This window comes from Rutilus rutilus, assembly GCF_951802725.1.
Source record: "Rutilus rutilus genome assembly, chromosome: 2".
In the NCBI taxonomy this organism is placed as follows: Eukaryota; Metazoa; Chordata; class Actinopteri; order Cypriniformes; family Leuciscidae; genus Rutilus; species Rutilus rutilus.
The window spans coordinates 10,478,722-10,505,442 of record NC_140210.1 but is presented as its reverse complement, the minus strand read 5'-3'; the positions used below and the strand labels follow the sequence as shown (position 1 = coordinate 10,505,442).

Sequence of the window (26,721 nt, the reverse complement as noted above, 5' to 3'; positions counted from 1 at the left end):
ACTCTGTCTGACGCACCCACCGCTAGCCTAGCTTAGCACAAAGACTGGAGGTAAACGGCTCCAGCTAGCATACTGCCTAGAGCCCTGCACGGGCAAAAAATCCAGCCCTAACTTGGCCCGTGGTGTTCAAGCCCTAATCCGGCCCCAGCCCGAAAACGTCTGCAATTTTTCAGCCCGAACCCGACCCGAGACCAACATCAATATCATTTTAAGCTCTCTCTGACGTGCGCTCTCTGATGCGCGCTGTCTCTGCTAGACGCACACACATACACACACGCTACTAGGTACAATTTTATTATAGGCCTCAAACTTAACTACCACCACCGACAATCATGCCCACAAATATTAATACAGACTGTCCATTACAGAGAAGCATGCAGTAGAGAATATTATATAGCCAAATGTGATCCAGCAGTAAATAAAGATTTACGCCCTACCTTTTTTTGATGTTTAGTAACTTTACTGAAGAACAACGTTTCAAAGAACTCTTCGCCAACTGGCTAACGTTAAATAAAAATAAAAATATAATAAATAAATAAAAATCTGTTGAACTGAGTAGGCTCATTCACTGTTTATTCGCGAGTGAGAAAAAGAATAGCATCCACTGGCTTTCAGGCTCATTGTTTGTTGTGGTAATCAAATCAAAACTCTTTCGAAATGCAGCTTTTCCTGAAGTATTGGGAACTTTTAGTAATTCCCCACGCTCCAACTTCTCCCTGATGCTCTGCATGGTCACCTAATGCATTGCACGCGCGTTGCGTTACTCGCATAATCACATATTGCGTTGCATATTTATAATATTATCAATATAACAATATTTCATACAGTAGCCTGCTGTATGAGAGAAGCTAAATGAGCCCGAGTTTGACCAAAGCCCGATCTGTAAAAAAAAAAAAAAAAAAATAGCCTGACTGCTCCCAATAAGTGACAAAATATCGCCAACATTTTCCTATTTACATGTTGTGATTTGTATAGTCACAGCGTGTACAAATAACAAGGTCACATGAGACACAAACATCTTCTGTATACATACTGGGAACTATATTCTTAGAAGGCGAAGCACTGCTACTTGGGCGGAGTGATTTGCTCGCAGCGCCTGAGAAGCCCTGTGATGAGGAGCAGAGAGTTCGCTCAGAGTTGGAGTAAATCACTCCGCAGAAGTAGCAGTGCTTCGCCTTCTGAGAATATAGTTCCCAGTATGTATACGGTTAAAAGATGACCGGTCATGTGACCTTGTTATTTGTACACGCTGTGACTATACAAATCACAACATGTAATAGTAAAATGTTGGCGTTATTTTGTCACTTATTGGGAGCAGTATGCTAGCTGTAGCCGTTTACCTCCAGTCTTTGTGCTAAGCTAGGCTAGCGGTGGGTGCGTCAGACAGAGTTACAGCACGCACGGAGATGAAAAAGGTATGTATGGACTTATCTAACTCCGGGGGATACGGTGAATAAGCTAAAGTCCCAAAAAGTTGGCGTGTTACTTTAACAGGGTTTATTTCTCTTCCTCAGTAAGAATTAAGTAAACAGCCCTCTGCAAATTTTTTTTTTTGGGGTCGTAAAAGGTCTTATCAATCTTAATGATCCTGTAACAGGACACCGGGTTCTGCGAGTGTGTTAGCTTCATTTGGCATGTTAGTTTTGGGGGAAGTTTCATAGACCTTTGTTGGGAGAGTGAGTTTGCTGAATTATTCATTAAATATAATGAATAATTTGTGTGTGTCTGATTGGTCCAGATGCTACAAAACAATTAATGTATTTTTAAAATAGAACAAAAAATAAATGTATTATGAGAAGTGCTTTAGAACAGCTTAGAGGTTATGCTGTAAATTGAGACATGTAAAAACATACAGTATATTCTGAAAACAGAACAATATCATACAGATCATGGAAAGTGTTTATACTTAGTGCAGTGGTTCCCAAACTTTTTTTTTGGTAACACTTTATAATAATGTTCAGTTGTTAGTCATTTATAAGTGATTAGTTAATGATGAACTAATCATTAACAAAACATTCATAAATGAGAAGCAAGTGACATACTAACATTTTATGTATGTTTTGTAAATTGTGTTACAAGTCATTTACAATTGATTAGTTAATGATTAACTAATCATTTTAAAACATGACTAATCATTCATAAATGATTAATTAGTGATATGTTCATTATATGTTTTGTAGATTCAGTTATGTCATTTACAATTGATTAGTTAATGATTAACTAATCATTTACTAAACATGACTATGCGTTTCATAAATGTTTAATAAATGATGTTACATTTTTTTTTGCATGTTTTGCTCACATCAGGAGCACAGTGGGTAGAATCCATGTGTTTCAGAGAAGACAGCTGTCTATATCCTCACCAGTCAGCACTTACACTACAGTGTTCAACACCTGTTATAGATGTGTAAACGCATGAATAAATCATTTACAAGTGATGAATAGTTTACACTTTAGATTAGGGGATGCAGAAAGTGTTGTAAATGATTTACAACACTTTCTGCATCCCCTAATCTAAAGTGTAAACTATTCATCACTTGTAAATGTCTTACACTTCATTTGTAGATTACCACTTCAAGAATCAAAAAGGCATAAGGTCTGCGAATGTTATCTACGAATGTATATGTAACACATTTACAAGTGATGAATAGTTTACACTTTAGATTAGGGGATGCAGAAAGTGTTGTAAATCATTTACAACACTTTCTGCATCCCCTAATCTAAAGTGTAAACTATTCATCACTTGTAAATGTGTTACATATACCTACAAATGATCTGTATGTGTATTCAAGGCATTTACAACACTTTTTGCACCCTCTAATTGCTACATATATACAAAAAAACTAACATTTATTAAACATTTATGAAACACATATTCATGTTTTGTATATGACTAGTTAATCATTAACTAATCAATTGTAAATTACTTATAACTGAATCTACAAAACATACATCCAATAATTAACATATCACTTATTAATCATTTATGAACGCATAGTCATGTTTCGTAAATAATTAGTTAATCATTAACTAATCACATGTAAATGACTTGTAACGGAATTTACAAAACATACATAAAATGTTAGTATATCACTTGCTACTCATTTATGAATGTTCTGTAAATGACTAGTTCATCATTAACTAACCACTTATAAATGACTTACAACTGAACGTTATTATAAAGTGTTACCGGAAGCATTAAAAGTGAAGCATGCAGCTTCTAATTTTTTTTTTTTTTTTTACTGACAAATTCAAATCCATATTTGATCCAAACATTTTTTTGAAAAATTGAAAAAAGTTTATTAAAAAAAACAAAAACATTATTCGTGCCTTAAAATAGCTTGAATGTAACTCTACACCATTGCCTCATTTAGTATACCTAGTTCTGTGAATATGCAAATTATCCCCGCCCCCACTCACTCACACCTGGGGTCCGTTCTTTGTACATCGCTTGATACATCCGAGAACAAATGACACATCTAAGATGATATCATCGGGCTAATCATGATCTGGCAAATTCGGTTCTTCGAACACACCTGCTGTTTATGATTAGTATCGCTGGATTGAGTTATCTGAGATAACTGCGTGTTCATGCGTTGGTTTAAAAGGGGATATGTATCGATAGTAGAAACATTGATCAGCAACGCTGCTATTGGCTGCTCATCATGGTCAAAGTGTCAGGATACGAATTCACAGGATCCAGTTGCAAATAATAAATGAGGTTTATTGTAAACAGCAATATGAATAAACAGGACAGCTGGTGAAAACTCTGGTCGACAATAGGTCCTTGGCAGCGCATGACTGCAGTGGGCTGAACCTCAATTCCTGGACAGATGCGGGGGACTGAAGCGAAGAACGAATCCTCAACAGGCAGAACAATAGCTGACAGAGAGACGTAGGATATCCGTGAGAAAACTGGACGAGAAACTGCACAGAAAACATGAAGCAGACAGCAAACAACGATCTGACACTGAACCTGACAAACAGCACTACATATAGGACACATAAACGAGACACACCTGCGACTGATCTGATCGCTCATCAGCGCAGCTGATGCTGATAGGCAATCAGATCAGAGCAGTACACACAGAATGAACAAGCAAACCTGCGAACCGTGACATTACCCCACCTCCTAGGAGCATCTCCCGACGCTCCCAGAGGATCCTACCTGGCGATTGTAAGCATCGATAAGGGAATGATCCAATATGTCCCGGCCAGGAACCCAACTCCTCTCCTCCGGACCGTAACCCTCCCAGTCCACCAAGTACTGGAATCCACGTCCCCTCCGCCTTGAGTCCAGAATGCGACCGAATAAGCTGGTTCCCCATCTACGATTCGCGGCGGTGGGGGAACCGGGGCAGGCGGATTAATAGTAGAACGAAAAAAGGGCTTGATCTTTGACACATGGAAGGCAGGGTGAATTCTCCGGTACGCCGGAGGAAGTTTGAGGCGGACCGTCACCGGACTAAGGATCTTGGTGATGGTAAACGGGCCAATGAATTTAGGAGCAAGCTTTCTACAAACGGAGCGGAGAGGAATATCAGCAGATGAAAACCACACTTTTTGACCAGCGACGTAGACGGGAGGTCTCGACCGGTGGCGATCGGCCTGGACCTTAGTGCGCAAACCCACCAGGAGAAGAGTCTCCCTGGCCGTTCTCCAGATGTCTCTGCACCTCTGGACGAATTCGTGAGCAGAGGGGATCGCGACTTCGGATTCCAGACTAGGAAAAATAGGTGGCTGGTACCCTAAACTACACTCAAATGGAGACAGGCCCGTGGACGACACTGGTAATGAGTTATGCATGTACTCAACCCATGAGATATGCTGGCTCCAAGAGGTCGGATTCTGTGACGCTTCTGTGACTCGTTCTAAATCTTGGTTGGCCCTCTCCGTCTGACCGTTGCTCTGGGGATGAAACCCAGAGGAAAGACTGACATTCGCCCCCAGTAACCGACAAAACTCTTCAAAATTTGGATATGAACTGGGGACCCCTGTCAGAGACCACGTCTGTCGGGAGGCCATGAATACGAAAAACGTGGTCTATGACAGCGACCGCTGTTTCTCTGGCTGAAGGTAATTTGGGCAGAGGGATGAAATGAGTAGCCTTCGAGAACCTGTCCAAAACCACCGTGTTACCCTGTGAGGCAGGGAGACCTGTGACGAAATCTAGCGCAATATGTGACCAGGGTCTCGAAGGAACTGACAACGGTTGAAGGAACCCAGCAGGAGGACGAGTGGAAGGCTTACAACTGGCACAGACCGAGCAGGCCAATACAAAACGACGAGTTTCGCGAGCCATAGTTTGCCACCAGAACCGTTGCTTAATGAGAAAAATAGTACGATTGACTCCTGGATGACAAGCTACCTTGGAACAATGACCCCACCGGATAACGTTGGACCGCAATCTCTCTGGCACAAATAAGCGACCTGGTGGGCATCCGGGCGGAGGCACTACCCCATGTAAGGCCGTGCGGACCTTCGACTCGATCTCCCAGGTCAGCATTGAAACCACACAACTCTGTGGAATGATGGACTCGGGAGAAACTGGGCATTCAGATTGATCAAAAATGCGGGACAATGCGTCAGGTTTGATGTTCTTGGAACCTGGACGGTAGGGAATGTAAAAATCGAAACGACCGAAAGCCTGCCTAGAGTTAAGTCGTTTAGCAGATCTGATATATTCAAGGTTTTTGTGGTCGGTCCAAACAATGAGAGGTACCCCCGCGCCCTCCAACCAATGACGCCACTCCTCCAAGGCTAACTTGACTGCCAACAATTCTCTATTACCAATGTCGTAGTTACGTTCAGCGGGTGACAAACGATGAGAAAAATAAGCGCACGGATGAACCTTGCCGTCCACGGAGGAGCACTGGGAGAGAACCGCACCTACCCCCACCTCTGACTCGTCGACCTCCACCACAAACTGACGAGAGGGATCAGGGGCGACAAGAATGGGGGCTGAAACAAAGCAGTCCTTTAGTTTGGAGAACGCAGCTTCAGCTGCACTAGACCACCTGAAAGTCATCATGGTGGAGGTCAAGGCTGTCAGAGGCGCGGCTAGTTGGCTATAGTTGCGATTAAAACGCCGGTAAAAACTGGCAAAGCCCAGAAACCTCTGCAGGGCCTTGCGGGAATCTGGAGTTGGCCAATTAACCAACTCCTGATCAACTTGTGGCCTTAGTGGGTCCTAATGCCTCAGTACAATAACAATAAGCTGTACTGTATAAAGGGAACCCCTGGTGTAAAATAGTCCCTTTATCGCATATCATCCAACGCCCCAGTAAAGTCGCCATAAACTGTACGGAATAAAGGGTTAAAATAAACCCCAGAAAATAAGGGGTGTCACCCTGGGGCAAAAGTAATCCCTAACATTGTTATTATTTTTCTGGCTGGTGTGACTGTGTGTTTATGAAGGACTAAAAATGACAGAACGAAAAATAAATAAATAAAAGTAGAAATAAATAAATAAATGCAGAAATAATAGTAAAAATAAATACATTTTGGTAATATAAATGGCTATTTCTGTATTTTTACATGTATTTATTTATTTATGCATTTCTATATGTATTTATTTATGTATTTATACATTTATTTATATATTTATGTATTTATATATTTATTTATTTATATATTTATATATGTATTTATTTATACATTTATTTATTCCTACATTTATTTATTTCTGTATTTCCACATTTCTACATTTATTTATTTCTGTATTTCCACATTTCTACATTTATTTTTCCCTGCGCATGTATGCTAATTGACCAATGGCTAAACCACGCCCCCAAACGCGATGAGCCAATCACAGTACGCATAGCTAACCCAATACACTTGGACATTCTCTGCTTCCTCTTCCATTGCAATGCATTGCGGTTATCAGTTTTCATTCGTTTTTACGTTTTTTCTTGTCATTTTGGCTTTTAAACAGCGTGTGTGTGTGATTTTGGTTGGGTGACAGTTGTAGGTTACAGTTTGACAAGCGTTTACGGTAACACTTTACTTGAAGGGGTGTGCATAAGACTGACATGACACCGTCATAATCATGACATGACACATGTCATAAATATGAAGGAGGTCTTATGCATGTTTATGACAACTGTCATTAAGTGTCATTCGCTCAATTATGACATTTTTAATGCAAATATGACATTGTGTGAGATGTCTTTGTTATGGCAACTTGACATTACTAAGACAACACAACCTGTCATAAATATGTCATAAACATGACATAGCAGATTAATTATCAAACTTAAGAAACCACTTAGGCTTTAGGGGTTAACATTTCATTAAACTGTCATGTGGTTGGTTTTGACATTGGCTGTCATGAAGCCATTATAACATTTTAATGACAAATTAAATTTGTACCACTGTACTTGAGGTCAAGAAAAACATTCATGACACAGTTATAATGGCCTCATGACAGCCAATGTCAAAACCAACCACCTGACAGTTTAATGAAATGCTAACCCATAAAGCTAAGTGGTTTCTGAAGTTTGATAATTCATCTGCTATGTCATGTTTATGACAATTTATGTTGTCTTGGTAATGTCAAGTTGTCATGACAAAGACACTGACTGGTTATGATGTATTGGTTTATGTCAAGTTGTCATAACAAAGACATCTCAAACAATGTCATATTTGCATTAAAAATGTCATAATTGAGCGAATGACACTTAATGACAGTTGTCATAAACATGCATAAGACCTCCTTCATATTTATGACATCTGCCATGTCATGATTATGAAGGTGTCATGTCAGTCTTATGCACACCCCTTCAAGTAAAGACAGTGTTACCTTATGTCCTGTATGAACAAAATGGAGTATGTTTTTATGTTTCCACTGTTCGATCGCGCCCCGGCGCCCGCTCTCTGACATACACACACACACACACACACACACACACACACACACACACATTCCAGCAATGCAATCTTGACATCGCAGCCTGTTCATTATTCTGCGCTCCCACCAAACGCGAATAGAGCGTCAAATTCGCGCGTATCCGCGTCTAGTTCGACGCTTGAACATTTTGAATCCAAAGCGAATAGGACGCGCATATAAAGCAAGCGAAATAGCACCAAACTATAATGTTTACTCTGTGAACTGTAAATCTTTGTTCTGGAGCTGAAGCTTATCGACCTTCTCAACAATAAAATTATTAATATAACCCTCCAATGCATATTTAAGGCCCTTTTGGTGACATCGAGATGATATATAATCTTTCTGTCTCCAAAAAATCAATTGCCTCCTGTTAAATGTCTCCTACTGTGACAGCTGCCAAAGCGCCTGTTACCGAATGTTGACTGAGTGAGTGGAGGGGGCGTGGTTAGCCATTGGTCAATTAGCATACATGCGCAGGGAAAAATAAATGTAGAAATGTGGAAATACAGAAATAAATAAATGTAGAAATGTGGAAATACAGAAATAAATAAATGTAGAAATGTGGAAATACAGAAATAAATAAATGTGGAAATGTGGAAATACAGAAATAAATAAATGTAGGAATAAATAAATGTATAAATAAATACATATATAAATATATAAATAAATAAATATATAAATACATAAATATATAAATAAATGTATAAATACATAAATAAATACATATAGAAATGCATAAATAAATAAATAAATAAATACATGTAAAAATACAGAAATAGCCATTTATATTACTAAAATGTATTTATTTTTACTATTATTTCTGCATTTATTTATTTATTTCTACTTTTATTTATTTATTTATTTATTTTTCGTTCTGTCATTTTTAGTCCTTCATATGTGTTTGTATGGTATGTTTGTAATGGAAAATAATGTAGCCACTTACATGTATGTTTACTTGCCATATGTAACTCTTTAGGTATTTACAACACCACTGGTCATTATATGATAAAATTGTGAATATTAATCATAGAAAATAGTTTATATTAGTTCAAGTTTGCTCTGTGTGGATGTATTGTTCTGTTGCAGTGATGTTATGTGACTAAAGCTTGAAGGGAAAAGATATCAACAATGGGGTCAGAGCCTGTTCCCCAATGGTATCTGCTTAAGATTTTGCAAGAGGCATATATATACCAGCAAGTTTTCAAAAAGGTGGGACCCAGCGATCCATTTCGCCATTTCGCCACTTTGCATACCTTGTTTATTCGTGTAGCCTGCCCTCCAGAGAATAAATATGCACATGCTTTGCAATTCATCCGTTGGGTTATTATGCAATCAAACTAATCAAGAGTTCTAGACTTTGACGGGTTCTTATTTGTTTTCATATTGCTGTTCTCATGATTGCTGTATGAGATTTTTATAGACAACTATGCCTGTCTTGAAGTTCTATCACACCACATGTAGCCACTTAAGTGTATACTTACTTGGCATTATTATAACTCTTTAAGTATTTACAACACCACATGGTCACTATATGATAAAAGTGTGACAATTAATCATAAAAAGAAGTTTATATTAGTTCAAGTTTGCTCAGTGTGGATGTATTATTCTGTTCCAGTGATGTTCTGTGACTAAACCTTGAAGGGAAAAGATATCACCTATGGGGTCAAATCCTTTTCCCCAAGGGCATCTGCTGAAGCCTTAAGGCCTGTTCACACCGGGACGAATTTCGCGCGCGATATTCGCCGACGTTTAACGCCTCGTGACTAAACAAAGGGCGCCAATGTGAGTGTGCACACCGGCGCGAAAAACGGCACGCGTAAAAGCGTCATTTAAAAAAAAAAACGCCTCGGGTTCGTTTTTTTGGTTTGACGCGCCGCCTCAAAAACTATCCGACCAATGAGATTGGCGCTTTTGCTCACGTGTCTGGAGCTTCTGAAGTTACAGTAAAACACAACTTGGGGGCGCTCAAACACAAACGGTCTTGCCGTGCACACGTACGTAACGGCGAAGAAGATATACACCAAGTAGCGTCTACACTGCCGGGAAGAAATAAGACGAGGAAGATGCAAGGCAAGATGAGTGTAGAGCTGCTGGTCTCGTTGGTGTCGGAACATAAAGAACTATATGACAAACGCGACAGCGACTACAAAAATCTTGATAAAAGAGAATTGTTATGGAGTGGTTTCTGTTTTACATTAAGCGCCATCTAATGTCAGGGAATGAATTTGCATGTTCACTCGGCTCATCGTCAGCGAAAATCGCTTGGGTGTGAACACAAAAAACGCGTTGAAAAACGCTGGCGAATAACGCGCGCCGATATTCGTCCCGGTGTGTAGGGCCCTTTAGGGTGTACTCACACTAGGCACGGTTGCCATGAACCGGGCCCGAGTACGATTGTCCCCCCTCCCCACTCCCCCTCTGGCCTGCACTCACATAGGGTTTCAGCATTCGTGCCGGAGCACGCTTACGTCATTATGGTGCGACGGTTTCGGGATAAACAGGAAGAGCGGCGCTCTCACTGAACACAATGGAGTCCATCGCTCTGTTTACTTTGTGGATAATTTTGAGTCGTTTGGTCCATGCACGGTGGTCCACAGCCCTCTCACAGCCTGTTGTTAAACAGATCTATCGCCTTTGTGGCACGAAAAGTTTCACGTAATCGTGCTGCTCGTATGAGGAGGTTTGCAAGGTACCAGCTGAAGTGCAGCAAGGACTTTGCAGCTTTGATTACGGACTACAGTTCCCGTACATCGACAAGGTAAGAATTAATATACTGAAATGTCATTGAATACAATTGAAAAGTGTATTGTGAAATTTGAAATACAATATGTGTTTAATGTTTTTTTTGTAATTATGACAGTAGCGTTCTAAAGCTAATAATCATGTAACTTAATATCATTTGCTGGTTAATATTAGCTACATTCTTGTATTAAGACACCTGTATTCAACGGGACACATAACTGTTATGTATGCACTGGAGTAGTAGTTTGTTGTTTATTTAATTACACTTCAAAGTGCTGTAAGGTAATTGTGTATGCATAAACTATATACAGTTAACAATATTTCTCCATTCTGCTGCAGGACCATATGGATTCGGCAGAGATCTGGTGTGTGGTGGTAGCATGTTCTCAGCAGCTGGACAGACTGTGAGTGTAAGGCTAATTTCAGAATGAGAAGGACATCATTCTTGCAGTTGTGCAACAGCCTGCAGCCGCACCTTCAAAGACAGACCACTTCATTCAGAAAACCAGTGCCCGTGGACCAACGTGTTGCAATATGCATATGGAGACTGGCCACAAATGTAGAGTTCAGAACCATCTCCCATTTATTTGGGATTGGTCAGTCAACTGCTGTTAGCATTACCAACCATGTAGCCTCTGCAATTGTGAAAAATTTGCTTTCCCTTTTCATCAGAACACCCTCTGAACAGGAATTTGAAAGCATAATTCAGGGATTCAGAGACAGGTGGGGCTTCCCACAATGTGGAGGAGCTATTGATGGCACTCACATTGGGATTTTGGCTCCACCTGTTAGCTCTGCAGACTACTACAACCGGAAAGGTTTCTACGGAAACGTTATTCTGCAAGGTGTGGTTGACAACCGACTTATGTTCTGGGACATTAATGTGGGATGGCCGGGCAAGGTTCATGATGCAAGAGTTTTTGCCAATTCATCCTTGTTTGAGAGGGGTCAGAGTAATACACTGTTCCCCCGGATAACAGAGAGGTTTGAAGGAGTAGATGTGCCAGTGGTGATTTTGGGGGATGCTGCATATCCATTACTGCCATGGTTGATGAAACCATATCCAGAAAATCAACAAACAACCCCTGCACAGGCCACCTTCAACAACCGCCTCAGCAAGGCACGGATGACTGTGGAAAGGGCATTTGGCCTCCTGAAAGGAAGGTGGAGATGCTTAATGAAGAGGTGTGATTGCCGCATAGACAACATAAACACTATTATCAGCGCATGTTGCGTTCTGCACAATTTTTGTCAAGTAAATGGTGAGGAATGTGAGGAGATTGCCACAGAAGAGGAAAATGTGAACAGTGAATGGAATCCTCGTAATACAGCCACTAGTTCAAATGCCACCAGAGATGCATTGTGTTCATATTTCTCAAATTTGTAGAGAGATAGTGTATATTTCAGGAGGATGGTTTTCATTACATACTTCTGTGTCATGCCGCTACTACATTCAGTGCATGTATATTTATTGTACTTATTGGTTTACTATGACTTATTTTTGTTAAAGTCAAAAGTCAATATGAGTCATATTGTTCATTTCAAGAACAGTGCAGGAGTTATTTGCGAATAACACACAAAACATAAGATGATGCCGAAAAAAGTTTTAATCATAAACTCAGGAGCACTTCTCACAAAAAAAAAAAAAAAAAACAGTACTTCACAGAACACGACCATGTGCAGTGGTGAAACTAAATAAGAAAATAAATCAAATACAAAGTGCTATGTATCAAGGCACTGCTGGGAAAGATGTTTTCTCAAAAATGACAATTTGCTTGCAGTATACCTTACTTCAATTTGCAGACATACCTGAGTGTCATTATTCAATACAGCATAGAAGAAGGTATATAAACATGAAATTCAAAAAGTTTGTGTGAAGTCCAGTGAGTGTATATGGAAAGGTTTGAGAGAACTATAGGCTACCTAGTGTGTGTGGTGTATAATTTATGGAAGTGTGTGGTATATATTGTAGAGGTTCGAGGTAGAATTATAAAGTGTAGAGGTTTGAGGTAGTGCATAGTAAATATATGCTAAAGGAAATTCCAACAAGCATTGCACCTCTGCCGTAGACCAAAGCGACCCTTTCCAAGGGTCGCAAAACCGTGACGTCACGCGTCCTGTTCCGTGCTCCAGCACGGTTAGCGCTCACACTGCATGCGAACCGCGCCCGAGTCCAACTGAACCGTGCTCTGGCCCAACTCTTCCAAGCGGGCCAGGGCCGGCTAATCGAGCCGCGCCCGGGCACGGTTCGGAGCACTCACACTAGTCAAACGAACCGCGCTTTGGTGGTCAAACGCACTCGGGCACGGTTCAAACTGGCTAGTGTGAGTACACCCTTAGCCACCAAATGTATCCTTGCCCACTCAAGGCATTTGTGCACCTTGGGTCCCAGCAAGTTCTCACCAAGGTGGTAGGGTCCAGCAAGCACTTTCGACACTTTGCATACCTTGTTTATTCATGTAGCCTGGCCTCCAGAGAATATATATGCAAACGCTTCGCAATTCATTCATTGGGTTATCATAAAATCAAACTAATCAAGAGTTCTAGAGTTTGACGGGTTCTTCTTATTTATTTTCATTTTGCTGTTCTCATGATTGCTTTATGAGATTATTATAGACAACTATGCCTAGGGTTTTGAAGTTCTATCACACCCCATGTAGCCACTTACATACATGCTTACTTGGCATATGTAACTCTTCAGGTATTTACAACACCACTGGTCACTATATGATAAAAGTGTGCAAATTAATCATAAGTAGAAGTTTATATTAGTTCAAGTTTGCTCGGTGTAAAAAGCAATCATAAGTAGAAGTTTATATTAGTTCAAGTTGCTCGGTGTGGATGTATTATTCTGATCCAGTGATGTTCTGTGACTCAACCTTGAAAGGAAAGGATATTGCCTATGGGGTCAAACCCTGTTCCCCAATGACATCTACTGAAGCCTTAGCAACCAAAAGCCCCCTTGCCCACTAAAGGCATTTGTACCCCTCGGGTCCCAGCAAATTCTCACCAAGGTGGTAGGGTCCAGCAAGCAATTTTGACACTTTGTATACCTTTTTTATTCGTGTAGCCTTCCAGAGAATAAATATGCACATGCTTTGCAATTCATCCATTGGTTTATCATGCAATCAAACTAATTCAAGAATTCTAGACTTTGACGGGTTCTTCTTATTTATTTTCATTTTCCTGTTCTTATGATTGCTGTATGAGATTTTTATAGACAACTATGCCTAGGGTCTTGAAGTTCTATCACACCACATGTAGCCACTTACATGTATGCTTACTTGGCATGTGTAACTCTTAAGGTATTTACAACACCACTGGTCACTATATGATAAAATTGTGAATATTAATCATAAGAAGAAGTTTATATTAGTTCAAGTTTGCTCGGTGTGGATGTATTATTCTGATCCAGTGATGTTCTGTGACTCAACCTTGAAAGGAAAGGATATTGCCTATGGGGTCAAAGCCTGTTCCCCAATGGTATCTACCAAAGCCTTTGCAAGAGGCATATATACCCCTCGGGTCCCAGCAAATTATCACCAAGCTGGTAGGAGCCAGCGATCCATTTCGCCACTTTGCATACCTTGTTTATTCGTGTAGCCTAACTTCCAGAGAATAAATATGCACATGCTTTGCAATTCATCCATTGGGTTATCAAGCAATCAAACTAATCAAGAGTTCTAGGCTTTGATGGGTTCATGTTATTTATTTCATGTTGCTGTTCTCATGATTGCTGTATGAGATGGGTCTAAACTGTGCCTAGGGTCTTGAAGTTCTATCACACCACATGTAGTCACTTACATGTATGCTTACTTGGCATAAGTAACTATTTAGGTATTTACAACACCACTGTTGACAATATGATAAAAGTGTGAAAATGAATCATAAGCAGAAGTTTATATTAGTTCAAGTTTGCTCGGTGTGAAAATCAATCTTAAGTAGAAGTTTATATTAGTTCAAGTTTGCTCTGTGTGGATGTATTGTTCTGTTCCAGTGATGTTCTGGATTCACTTTAGCTTTCCTTGCTGCTGCAAATGTGTTTAACAAACACACTGTCACAGCAGCTAAAAAAGACAAAATATATAATAAGAGTAAAGAGCATATAAGGTCCAGTTCTGGTTTATTTCTTTGCTCTTGACTGACATGTGGCATTGCTATGGCCTGCTTGAGGCCCAGGTCTGGCAAACAGGAGTGAGCCACCCAAGGGCCGTCATTCCACGCTGCATGTGGGCGAGATCAGCTTTCCACATGTGCCAGATGTGGACCGGATCTGGGACGTCAAAATGTTGCTATGTGGGCAGTAGGTCCTGACACGTGTCTAACTCCAATAGAGTTAAGAATGTCTTTAAATGCCAATCCCAATGCATCTTTTTCGGTATCTACATGTATATTAAAATCACCAACAATTAGGACTTTATCTGCAGCCAGTACTAACTCTGATAGAAAGTCAGCAAATTGTTTGATAAAGTCTGTATGGTGCCCTGGTGGCCTGTATACAGTAGCCAGCACAAATCTCAAATGTGATTTATCATTTATACTATATATTGTTACATTAAGCACCAACACTTCAAAAGAATTATATTTGAAACTAGACTTCTTAGTAATTCTGCAAATATTACTATAAATTATAGCAACACCTCCCCCTTTGCCTTTCAGACAAGGTTCATGTTTATTAAAAGACTGAAAGTTCAGACATTCATCAGTGGACCACTCCCAGCAAGAGGAACAAACAGGTTTTCACGGTTGCTTGGGCTTAATACATGGCTGCAAAAAACCTGCAATATAAAAGGAGTAAACTTCATTGAGAAATTCAATCTTTTCTGGAGTCAGAGACAACTATTTCAACAAGATGGCCACCATCCAAACAAACTTGGCTCAAGAGTGCTAAAGGACAATATCTACTTCTCCCTCAATCATCCTTCTACAGTGTGTGCCAATCCACTCAATCTGAACGGCACACACACACCTGGACACAGTATGAATGACCACAGGACTTCACTTCAGCAGCAAAATGGACATGATGTTGACATATCACACAAGGATAATGATAACACCACTGAGCCACAACAACCTCTGCTCACGGACACAATCTCAGCTGAGCCCTGCCCACGGAGCTCACCACAGACAGACATATCAGAACTGCTCCAAGATTCAGCACCCAAGGACGACTTCCTGGAAAACAGCCAGGGAAGCCAGGACAGCATATTACAGCCTCCGATAACACCTGAGCAACAGCCCCTCTCACCAGACACTTTTTCCCTCTCTCCAGCGACTCCACTTCTGTGCTTCTCACAGAAAATGGAAGAACTGGTGTATGCTGGAACCAAACTATCCCACTCTTTTGCTGCAAGCCCCCAGATATCAACCAAAAAACGGCAGGCACCGCAACCACCAAAGCCTGCGGGCCCAGCTCACCCTCCCCCTGCCTCTGTGAGAGCTCTTCGGCCTCTGCCACAACGCCAGGGCCCACACCCTCCTCCATCTGCTCGAGGTGAACCAAAAACAACTGATACCAGCTCTCAGTGATATGTGTCGGGTCCCCGCTATGATAACAGTAACTTTCTCAAATGTTTACAGAACAAGCGGGAACCCAGTGTGCCTGTATCTTTCTCTATTGCTGTTCTATTACAAGATAGAAAGTCTAAGGCCTCCAATAGCCATACAGCAAACTCAACTAATCTGGTGCCTATTGCACGTCTAAGTAAGATTGGTGTAGGGAAAAAAAGTAAGACCGTTAAGTTAGCACTTTTAAACATCCGCTCACTTAAAAATAAATCACTTCTAGTCAATGACTTAACCACAAACAACCTGGATTTTATGCTTCTGAATGAAACCTGGCTAGAAGACAGCTGCAGTGCAACAATCCTAAATGAAACATCCCCTCCTAACTTTACTTTTATGAGTGTCTGCAGAGCTGTAAAGAGAGGTGGAGGTCTAGCAGCTCTTTTTAAAGATATTTATCAATGTAAGCAAATATCATTTGGGAATTACACGTCTTTTGAACATCTGGGTATTGTGTTAAAAGGTGCTCCACGCATTTTACTCATCATTATTTACAGGCCTCCAAAATACTCTCCAGCCTTTGCTGAGGACTTTACAGAACTGTTATCAACAATTACCTCAGAGTTTGACTGTTTTGCCATTGCTGGAAATTTTAACATTCACATAGATAATGCAGAAACCAATATGGCAAAAGAAATCAAAACTGTTTTAAAAGCTTTTGATCTGACTCAGCATGTACATGGACCCACACACAATCGCGGGCACACTCTAGATTTACTTATCAGTAAGGGTCTAAACATTTCATCGATTGTTATTAAGGATGTAGCACTGTCTGATCATTTCTGTATTTTCTTTGATATATTGATCTCTCCTGCCATTGAAGCTAGATCTGTGTCTGTCAAGAAGAGATGCTTAAATGAGAACACTAGTGTACTATTTATGAAGGCTATATCTTTAACACCAAGCATATCTGCTGACTCTGTAGATTTTCTCCTTGATTCTTTTAACTCAAAAGTTAAAAGTGCAATTGATGATATTGCTCCTGTGAAAGCCTGTGAGTCCGGAAGAAACTCAACAGCAGTGCAAAATATGAAAAGACATTGCAGAAAAGCAGAGCGCATGTGGCGGAAGACAAAACTTGTAGTCCATTATAACATCTACAAAGACAGCCTTCATGCTTTCAATATGGAACTAGGCAAAGCTAGACAGACTTTCTTCTCAAATATTATAAACTGCAATTTAAACAACACACGCACTCTTTTTGCTACTGTAGAGAGACTGACAAACCCCCCAAGCCAGATTCCCAGTGAAATGCTCTCAGACAGCAAGTGCAGTGAGTTTGCTTCTTTCTTCTCTGAGAAAATCAATAATATCAGAAAGGTGATCAGCACATCCTTGAGTTGCACTGGGGTCAGACAGATCAGACCACCTGAAAAAGTAGTAACTTTTGTCTGATTTCAAAGAAATTGATGGCAAAATTTTGGAAGAAACCGTACAGCACCTTAAAACATCAACATGCGCCCTTGACACACTTCCCACATCTTTTTTCAAAAGTGTGTTAAACAGTTTAGAAGCAGATCTTCTAGAAGTGGTAAATGCCTCACTTCTCTCTGGGAGTTTTCCAAACTCCCTGAAAACTGCAGTTGTCAAGCCGCTCCTGAAAAAGAGCAATCTGAATAAGACCATATTAAGCAACTATAGACCGATCTCAAATCTTCCTTTCATAGGCAAGATCATTGAAAAAGTTGTCTTCAACCAGCTGAACAAATTCTTAAGCTCGAATGGATACTTTGACAATTTTCAATCTGGTTTCCGACCGCATCACAGCACAGAGACAGCGCTCATAAAGATAATAAACGATATTCGCTTAAATACTGATTCAGGCAAATTATCAGCGCTGGTACTACTCGACCTCAGTGCTGCATTTGACACTGTCGATCATAACATACTTCTTGACAGGCTGGAAAACTGGGTGGGGCTTTCTGGGATAGTCCTAAAATGGTTCAGGTCATACTTAGATGGGAGAGGTTATTATGTGAGTATAGGAGACCATAAGTCTGAGTGGACATCCATGACATGCGGAGTCCCTCAAGGCTCAATTCTTGCGCCACTCCTGTTCAACCTGTATATGCTCCCAATGAGCCAAATAATGAGAAAGAACCCAATTGCTTACCACAGCTATGCAGACGACACACAGCTGTACTTAGCCCTATCGCCTAACGATTACAGCCCCATTGACTCCCTGTGCCAATGCATTGATGAAGTCAACAGTTGGATGTGCCAAAACTTTCTTCAGTTAAACAAAGACAAAACTGAAGTCATTGCGTTTGGAAACAAAGATGAAGTTCTCAAGGTGAACGCATACCTTCACTCTAGGGGTCAAACAACTAAAAATCAAGTCAGGAATCTTGGTGTGACACTAGAGTCAGACCTTAGTTTCAGTAGTCATGTCAAAGCAATAACTAAATCAGCATACTATAATCAAAAATATTGCAAGAATTAGATGCTTTGTTTCCAGACAAAACTTGTTAATGCTTTCATTACCAGCAGGGTGGATTATTGTAATGGACTCCTCACTGGCCTTCCCAATAAGACCATAAGACAGTTGCAGCTCATACAGAACGCTGCCGCCAGGATTCTGAGCAGAACCAGGAAATATGAACATATCACACCAGTCCTCAGGTCTTTACACTGGCTCCCAGTTAGATTTAGGATTGACTTTAAAGTATTATTACTGGTATATAAATCATTCAATGGCCTAGGACCTCAATACATTGCAGATATGCTCACTGAATATAAACCCAACAGATCACTCAGATCATTAGGATCATATCAGCTAGAAATACCAAGGGTTCACTCTAAGCATGGTGAGTCCGCTTTTATCTATTATGCCAGCCGCAGCTGGAACCAGCTTCCAGAAGAGATCAGACGTGCTCCTTCAGTGGTCACATTCAAATCCAGACTCAAAACATCTGTTTAACTATGCATTTACTGAATGAGCACTGTGCCACTGTTCGTCCGACTGTTTGTACTGTACTGTATTTCATTTTATTTTATTGTTTGTTTTAATTATTCTTATTTCTTTTAATTATTTTAATTTCTTCTATGTAAAGCACTTTGAATTGCCATTGTGTATGAAATGTGCTATATAAATAAAAACTTGCCTTGCCTATTTGCAGAGGAACTTGTATACTTTTGCGAATTTTAGTGATACCTCCTCCAACTCCCATAGTTTCATCTGTTGTAGGTAGGTTCAGATCTGTTATTGAAATCGCTACTCCTGTATCGACTAAAATGTCACATGGGTGGCCCCCTATTAATGCATTGACGAAAAGGCGATTTTCTCTTTTCTTACAAATACAGGGGGCTGCTGATTCCTATTGCGGACGCATAATTCCCTCAATGAGCTGACGGACTTGTGCTTCAGTCCACGTCTTCCCTTGAGAGGTTTCATCACGGTTTTTCGCACTGACCTGTCTAAATGATGGACCTTGACCTTCTGCTCCACCTCCTTTAGCCCTGGAATCTCTTCTTGAGTGGCCACGCTTTCCACAGTTGCTGCAGAAAATTATCCTCTTCTTTGTGTCCAAGTTGTATTGAGCTGTTGCCACTCCTCTCCGATATGGCTTATTTCCTTCTTCCTTGTTTGATCTCATAGCCATCTCTAGGTGGCCAGCCCATTGCAAAATTTGGTCAAATGTCTCACCTGGATTGACTCCAAGTGATAAGGCTTGTTGGTATTTCGTGCTAAATCCATACACAAGTGTGTCAGTGAACTGTACATCATAGCTGTGTCCCAATGTAAAGGCTGCATCCTTCGAAGGCCACGGACTTCAAATGATGCAGTCTATGCGTCCTCCGAACGACGCACCATGTAGCCTCCGTAGGATTTCCTAATTGCGCAGCCAGGTGTTCCCGATTACCGCTCCAGGCGCCATGCAACGGTGCGAGAGTATGCTGCTATCCTGATAATTCATTTGATATAATTGAGTAAACAGCTATGGAGCCAGAATTGGCTATTGTCATTTTTATGTTTTATATTTTACTGGAGGAGGACATGGTACGGGTGTTTCAGGTCATACTTTCGGCTTAGCCGAAGATTCAAATGTTCATTTATATCTTACCTTGATGTGATTTTGTAGGCTAGTGTATTATTTTTATTATGCACATAAAAAAAACCATGGTAAATATATTTACACAGATTTTCAACCCTATTTGAATATAAAAACCAGTTGAATATAAAAAGTCCAGTACGAATGTTACTCTCACTCGTCATCGGCAGCTGTCAGTCACTGTTGCTAGGCGACAAGAACAATCGTCCGTAGGCTAGACGGGTCCGAGCGCTTCAGGTGCGCCCTTTGAAATGGGACGGAGCTGTAGTTGGCAACAATTTGTTAATATTGTGACAATAGGCCTACATTTTGTTACTTTAATTTTCAAAATAACCAGTGGTGATATGTAAGGAACTACATACTTCGTTAAAGGGATAGTTCACTTTGAAATTAATTTTTGATATGTTTTAGCTTACCTCAAGGGCATCCAAGATGTAGGTGTCTTTGTTTCCGCAGTAGTTTCAATTTTGATATTTTTAGGTCAAACCGTTCTTGTCTGTCAGTCATATAATGCAGGTCTATGGTCACTGGCTCAAAACACAAGCACAGAGTCCAAATTAAAACAATTCCCCACGTCCAAATGAAACAATTCCCCATCATAGGTACACATTGATGGCCTAAGACACGAAACGAGCGGTTTGTGTGAGAAAACGAACAGTATTTATATCGTTGTTATCTCTTGAAAACAGCACACGTCCAAATGATCTGACGGCGCGGGCGGGTATAGATATATACATAGATGTCGCCTTGGCTACTGCAGTTCATTGGAACGAAACCGTAGCCAAGCGACATCTAGTGTATATATCTATACCCGCCCGCTGGCGGGTATAGATGTATACACTAGATGTCGCCTTCGCTACTGCAGTTCATTGGAACGAAACCGTAGCCAAGGCGACATCTATGTATATATCTATACCCGCCCGCGCCGTCAGATCATTTGGACGTGTGCTGTTTTCAAGAGATAACAACGATATAAATACTGTTCGTTTTCTCACACAAACAGCTCGTTTCGTGTCTTAGGCCATCAATGTGTACTTATGATGGGGAATTGTTTCATTTGGACGTGGGGAATTGTTTTAATTTGGACTCTGTGCTTGTGTTTTGAGCCAGTGACCATAGACCTGCATTATATGACTGACAGACAAGAACGGTTTGACCTAAAAATATCAAAATTGAAACTACTGCGGAAACAAAGACACCTACATCTTGGATGCCCTTGAAGTAAGCTAAAACATATCAAAAATTAATTTCAAAGTGAACTATCCCTTTAATACTCTAAGTAATTTTCCCATACAGGACAGCAACACTACAAAATTGTTATTTTACAATATGATGCATTGTTTTACATCAAACTACACAAAAGTATATAGTTTAAATGTATCAACCTTGAAAATATTCAGAAGTAAAATTCAACATATGCAGTAATTTAAAAGCAGAACCATCATAAAAACCCTGACAAGGTTTTTTTCCTGCAGAATTCCTTTACTTTTACTCTTGATACCTTAAGTACATTAGAGTATGCAAGATAATTTTGCTTAACTAAGGTTTGAAATATATGAATAGTAGTTTTTCCCCAATGTGGTAGGTTATTAAAAGTACTTTAGTGTAATAAAGTATCTCAATATTTATTCCATGAGTTAGCCCTGGAAACCTGTTGGTAGACAACTTAGTGGATAGTGGAAATATGCAGTCAAACACTCTGGAGACCGTCCCAGATCATGTCCCACCAGCAGGAGGATTTACCAGGGTCTCTATTGTGGAGCCCATTCCGGTCCAGCAGCTCACCAGAGTCTCCCACTCAGCTGAATAAAAGTCTAAATCATTTTTTCTTATTTTATGTACTATAAATTTAAATGTTTATGTTGATTTTGATATGTTTAACGTATGTTGTTAATAGTTGGGGGAAAAAAGGTATAGAAGAATTTGTTTCATGTAGAAATTATGACTGTCATTACAAAAATAAGCAATTGTCCAGAGCAATGAATTCTCTTTTATTTACACATTTAAAGTTGCATAAAAATATATAAATGTACAGATTTTTTTTTTTTTATATAAGTGAAAAAGAGTTAAACAAGAATATATACTGTATATATATATATATATATTTCTCAATCATTCTTTCAAGAAGAAAACAGCCTGTCCATTCTCTCCCTACTCTCCTGTGCTCTCCTCGCCTCTGCAGTCCCATGTCTTCTCTAATCAAGTCCAAAAACTCGTCCTCTCTGTCTCGCCTTCTTCGTGGTGCTGGTGCTGGTGCTGGTGCTGGTGCTGGTGCTGCCCCTGGCTCCTCCTCTTCTTGGTCACACACTGCTGAACTCGGCCCTGGTCTGTCCTCAGGGATTGAGGCAATGAGGACAGGGGGTTGGTGCAATGCCTCTGTCCCAACACCTCATCCATGAGGACGAACCAGGGCCAAGTTTCAGCAGTGGGTTCCCACTCACACCCTCACCCGTCCCAGGACACGTGCAATCCTAAGGCAGAGCAAATTAACCATGGCTTGTTAACAACAACAGCACAATACATTTCAGCAAAGATGTGATCTCAACTTTCTTACTTTGTATTTTTAAAATCATATTCATATTCAGAAATCATATTTATGAATACTCAAATTTGGTTAAAACCTTTGTAGACATAGCTTGCATGACAGCACTACAAAAACACATAAAAAAGTGAAACCCCATTGCCTTATCTACTGCTTTTATGTTTGTGGGCTTTATAGGGTGAGTGATATTTCTTATTTAGAAAGTTAGACAGACTAGTGCAAATATTACAATAAATTTTAATTTAATTTATTTAGTTTTTTTTTTAGTTTTTTTATTGCAATTTAATAAATTGGGCTGTCTGCTCCTTGCTCCCTGAAACAATTATTAAACTAACATTAGCACAAGTTTTGCCTCAGACCACCTGACAGATGAAGCCACGCAATGGTGATGAAGGAGTTAAGATGAAGTTTATAAGAAAAACTTGTGGCTTTTAACTCAGGTTTCACTAGCTATTTGAGTAAATGAAAACATAATACTTACATTTAAATGTGAATTTGCCGTCCACCACCGAACTCTAGGCCGTCATTTTTTTTTTTTTATAAAAATGCTGTCGTCACCGGCGCGCGATGACTTATGGGGTAGAATAGGGTAAGATAGTCCGCTAAGTGTCCATTTATGTATCCTTCCTTTCACGGGGAAACGAAGGGTGCATTTGGCGTCGCTTTAGCCTTCGTCGCGCAGCGATGACGCAACCGGCCTTCGAATACGGACTTCGGAGGATGCAGAATTGAATTGGGACAGCTTTCATTGCGCCGCGGTGACGCAATCGGCCTTCAAATGCGACCTCCGAAGTGTGCAGCCTTTGAATTGGGACACAGCTCATCTCTGTCAGGTTGTTTCTTAGCACAGAGGGCCCATCTCTCATAAGCATTGCACTTACGCAGAGCATATTCATCTGGAGATTCATCATCCTTTTGCTTAATTAATGTCACTGATGTGAATGGAATTTTACCACTGCCCAAGATTTCTTGGATTTCTTTTCGGAACTGATCTAATGCTTGGCAAATACCCAGGGGTCTTCCCTGGCCGTCAACCCACATGTCTACCCATTGGGCTGTTGTTATCGGCGCTGGCAAGCGTTCCCATCGGTCTCTTGGGATTTTAGCTTTCACAATGGTGTGTATGTCTCTTAATGTCATTTGATGTGCTTCAACCAGAGAGTCTAATTCTCGCCAAAACTCTGTGTTTGGATCTTGTCTCTTCAGAGGAGGCAAGGCTGTGAGAATGGCTTGACGTTGTCCTGGTGTGAATGGTCTCTCTTCTGTCATGATTTCAGATTGTAAGTCTTCCCTTTTAACAGCAGGTGAAGAAAATTCAGGACCGATCTTATCAATTGTGATCATGTCGTCATCTCTTGTCTCATCACCCCAGTCAGATCCATAATTACGAGCTGGTGTACATCGCAGCATATCTCTGTTTGTTGGGCTGATTTAGATCTTGTTATTATTGGAGCAGCTTGTGCAGATGCAAAATACATTTTGTCAACTGGACCTCCATTTGATCTCGAAGCTTGAGGCTGTGTCAAAGGTTTAGATGAACTTGTATATTGTTCAGGCAAAGTCGGATAGATTGATTTGTAAGGAGGATCGTTACAGTTGTCGCGGATTTCACTGGTGCTTGTGAATATTTTCTTTCAGCTTCAGTTATTATATTTATCCAATCTGGATCAAATGAATCATCACTGGTTGTTTTTTCTTCATCTGAACATTTAATAGACATAATTTTGTTCAACTTGTTATATGCTTCAATTTGAGTCTTCATTGCTTCAACAAGTGGAACTGGACAACCATTAATACCGCAACAGATTCCACCTTGTTTCACAATCCAATGACCTGCCAGAATTGGGAATGCTTTTGATTTTATCTTGTCTTTTTGGGACTCGAACCAACTTAACTGCGCATCCATAAATGTATTGTTATCCAGTCCTTTTTTCAAAAGTTTTTCAAATTCTGAAGGGAGGGGCTGCTTCACTCTCTTTCCCTTCTCCAACTGTATGTGTGTGTGTGTGTATAGAGTGAATTCTCAGGAGGGGGCTACTGTTACCCTGCTTCTCTCTCTCTCTCTTCTCTAAACACTATAGACCTTATGTGCCAGAGAAATGAGGGCGCCACCATCTTTAGAATATTGTCTTTTAACTTCCGTTTTGCAGTCGCTCTGTATATTTCTATGGCATTGCTGTCCAGGAGTTATTAGCTTTTGAAGTGGATTTACTTAATGTAAAGTTAACGAAAGTTATCATGAGGACTGTAATGTTTAAAGCAGATGACTAAACAAATGTCAGTCGACCGGGAAGATTTTAAAACGAGCCGTTCATTAATAAACACGTAAAATCGCTGTGAAAATACAGACCAGAAGTCAAAAGACAACGAGCGCAGCGCTGAAAAGGGGCGGGGCTACATAAGGTCTATAGGAACTCAGGGAAAAGAAAAATGTAAAGAAAAGTTAAAAACAAAGTTAAACCTTATATTTTCAGTTATCTTTTCTTTTTTATTTATTTAGTTTAACTCAGATACATTTTTTATTCTTTCTTTTTTCCTAGTTTATTCTTTGTTTTTTCTTTTTTTCTTTAAGCTTACTCAGATCAGCATCCTCAAATATTTTAACAGCTTTACGGTCAAAATCAGAATGCCCGCGATCCTAGCTAGTTACAACAGCCCCTTTATACTTGTATTACTTCAGCGTGTTAAAATGTTTTAGAGTTTATTCTGCTCTTATTCCTCTGCAGACCCGCCACATTTAACCGCTCTGGTCAAGCAAGTATCGCTTGTGTCACACTTTCTCGTCTCCTTCTGAGAACGAATCTTCAGTGTGTTGGATATATTTTAGAGGTAACTCTGCCCCTTATTGCAGTCTCGCCATATTCCAACCACATTATAATTTACATAACCAAGCAAAATTGTCCTAGCTTAACCGCTAATTAGGGGCCAAGCACCGAAGGTGCGAAGGCACCTATTGTTTTTGTTCACGTTCTTCCTTCTTATTATTATTAGGGGCCAAGCACCAAAGGTGCGGAGGCATCTATTGTATCTGTTCCCATTCTTATTATTAGGGGCCAAGCACTGAAGGTGCGGAGGCACCTATTGTAATTGTTAGCGTTCTTATTATTATTCTTCCGCCATGGAAGTCTATGGCAGCCCATAGATCCACTTGCGAAAAAATGATGAAATTTGGCACACTGATAGAGGACAGTCTAAACTGTCACCATAGCAAATTTTGAGTCTCCAATTGAATCCCTCTAGCACCACCAACTGTCCAAAGTTTCACTCATATTTATGCTAATAACGTTTGGACCGCAAGGGCTAGAAACACGATTCCTTTTCCCCCTGATTCCTTAGCTCAAGCCAATTCGATTGCACCCTAAGACGTCATTTTCATTAATAAAAATTGGTCAAAACGTTCTCGAATACCGCGCAAATTAATTTTACGTAGCGCTTGCGAAAACAGACATAAGGCTGTATCTCTGCAATGCTTTTAACGTATTCAGACCAAACTTGGTACGTCATCACAGGCATGTCCTGAGGCTACATGCTGCGTATCGGCGCAGCACCACCTACTGATCTGGAGATACGAAAAATGGCTATTTTTGCTTATAACTTCTGAACAGTTTGTCCAAAAATCATAAAACTGGTCTCGTTAGATTCAGGGCAACATGCTGAGTCGACTGATATCCAAACTTACCATATCGGCCATTTTGGCTGTCGGCCATTTTGAATTTTGTGCTAAAGTGCTGTATTTTAAGAACGCATGAACGGATTGTTACGAAAGTTGGTATGGGTCATCAGCACGATGCCCTGAATGAACCTGAGAAGTTTCGAACCAGCGCCACCTAGTGGTCAAAAGTTATAACAATATTTCCAAAAATGCTAATAACTTATGAATAAATCTGCCTATTGAAATGCCACTGGTCTTAATAGATTCCTTGGGTCACGCC

The 26,721-nt window shown here is 40.3% G+C and overlaps 1 protein-coding gene across 1 annotated transcript; it reads left to right on the top strand.

The window, feature by feature from the left end:
- Window positions 1–10,537: 10,537 nt before the first annotated feature.
- On the top strand, window positions 10,538–12,245 carry LOC311286708 (uncharacterized protein). Its single transcript, XM_084402960.1, has 2 exons — window positions 10,538–10,646; window positions 10,970–12,245. Exon 2 carries the CDS (start codon window positions 11,058–11,060, stop codon window positions 12,015–12,017), a length of 960 nt encoding a protein of 319 aa, XP_084259086.1. The 5' UTR covers window positions 10,538–10,646; window positions 10,970–11,057; the 3' UTR covers window positions 12,018–12,245.
- Window positions 12,246–26,721: the final 14,476 nt, after the last annotated feature.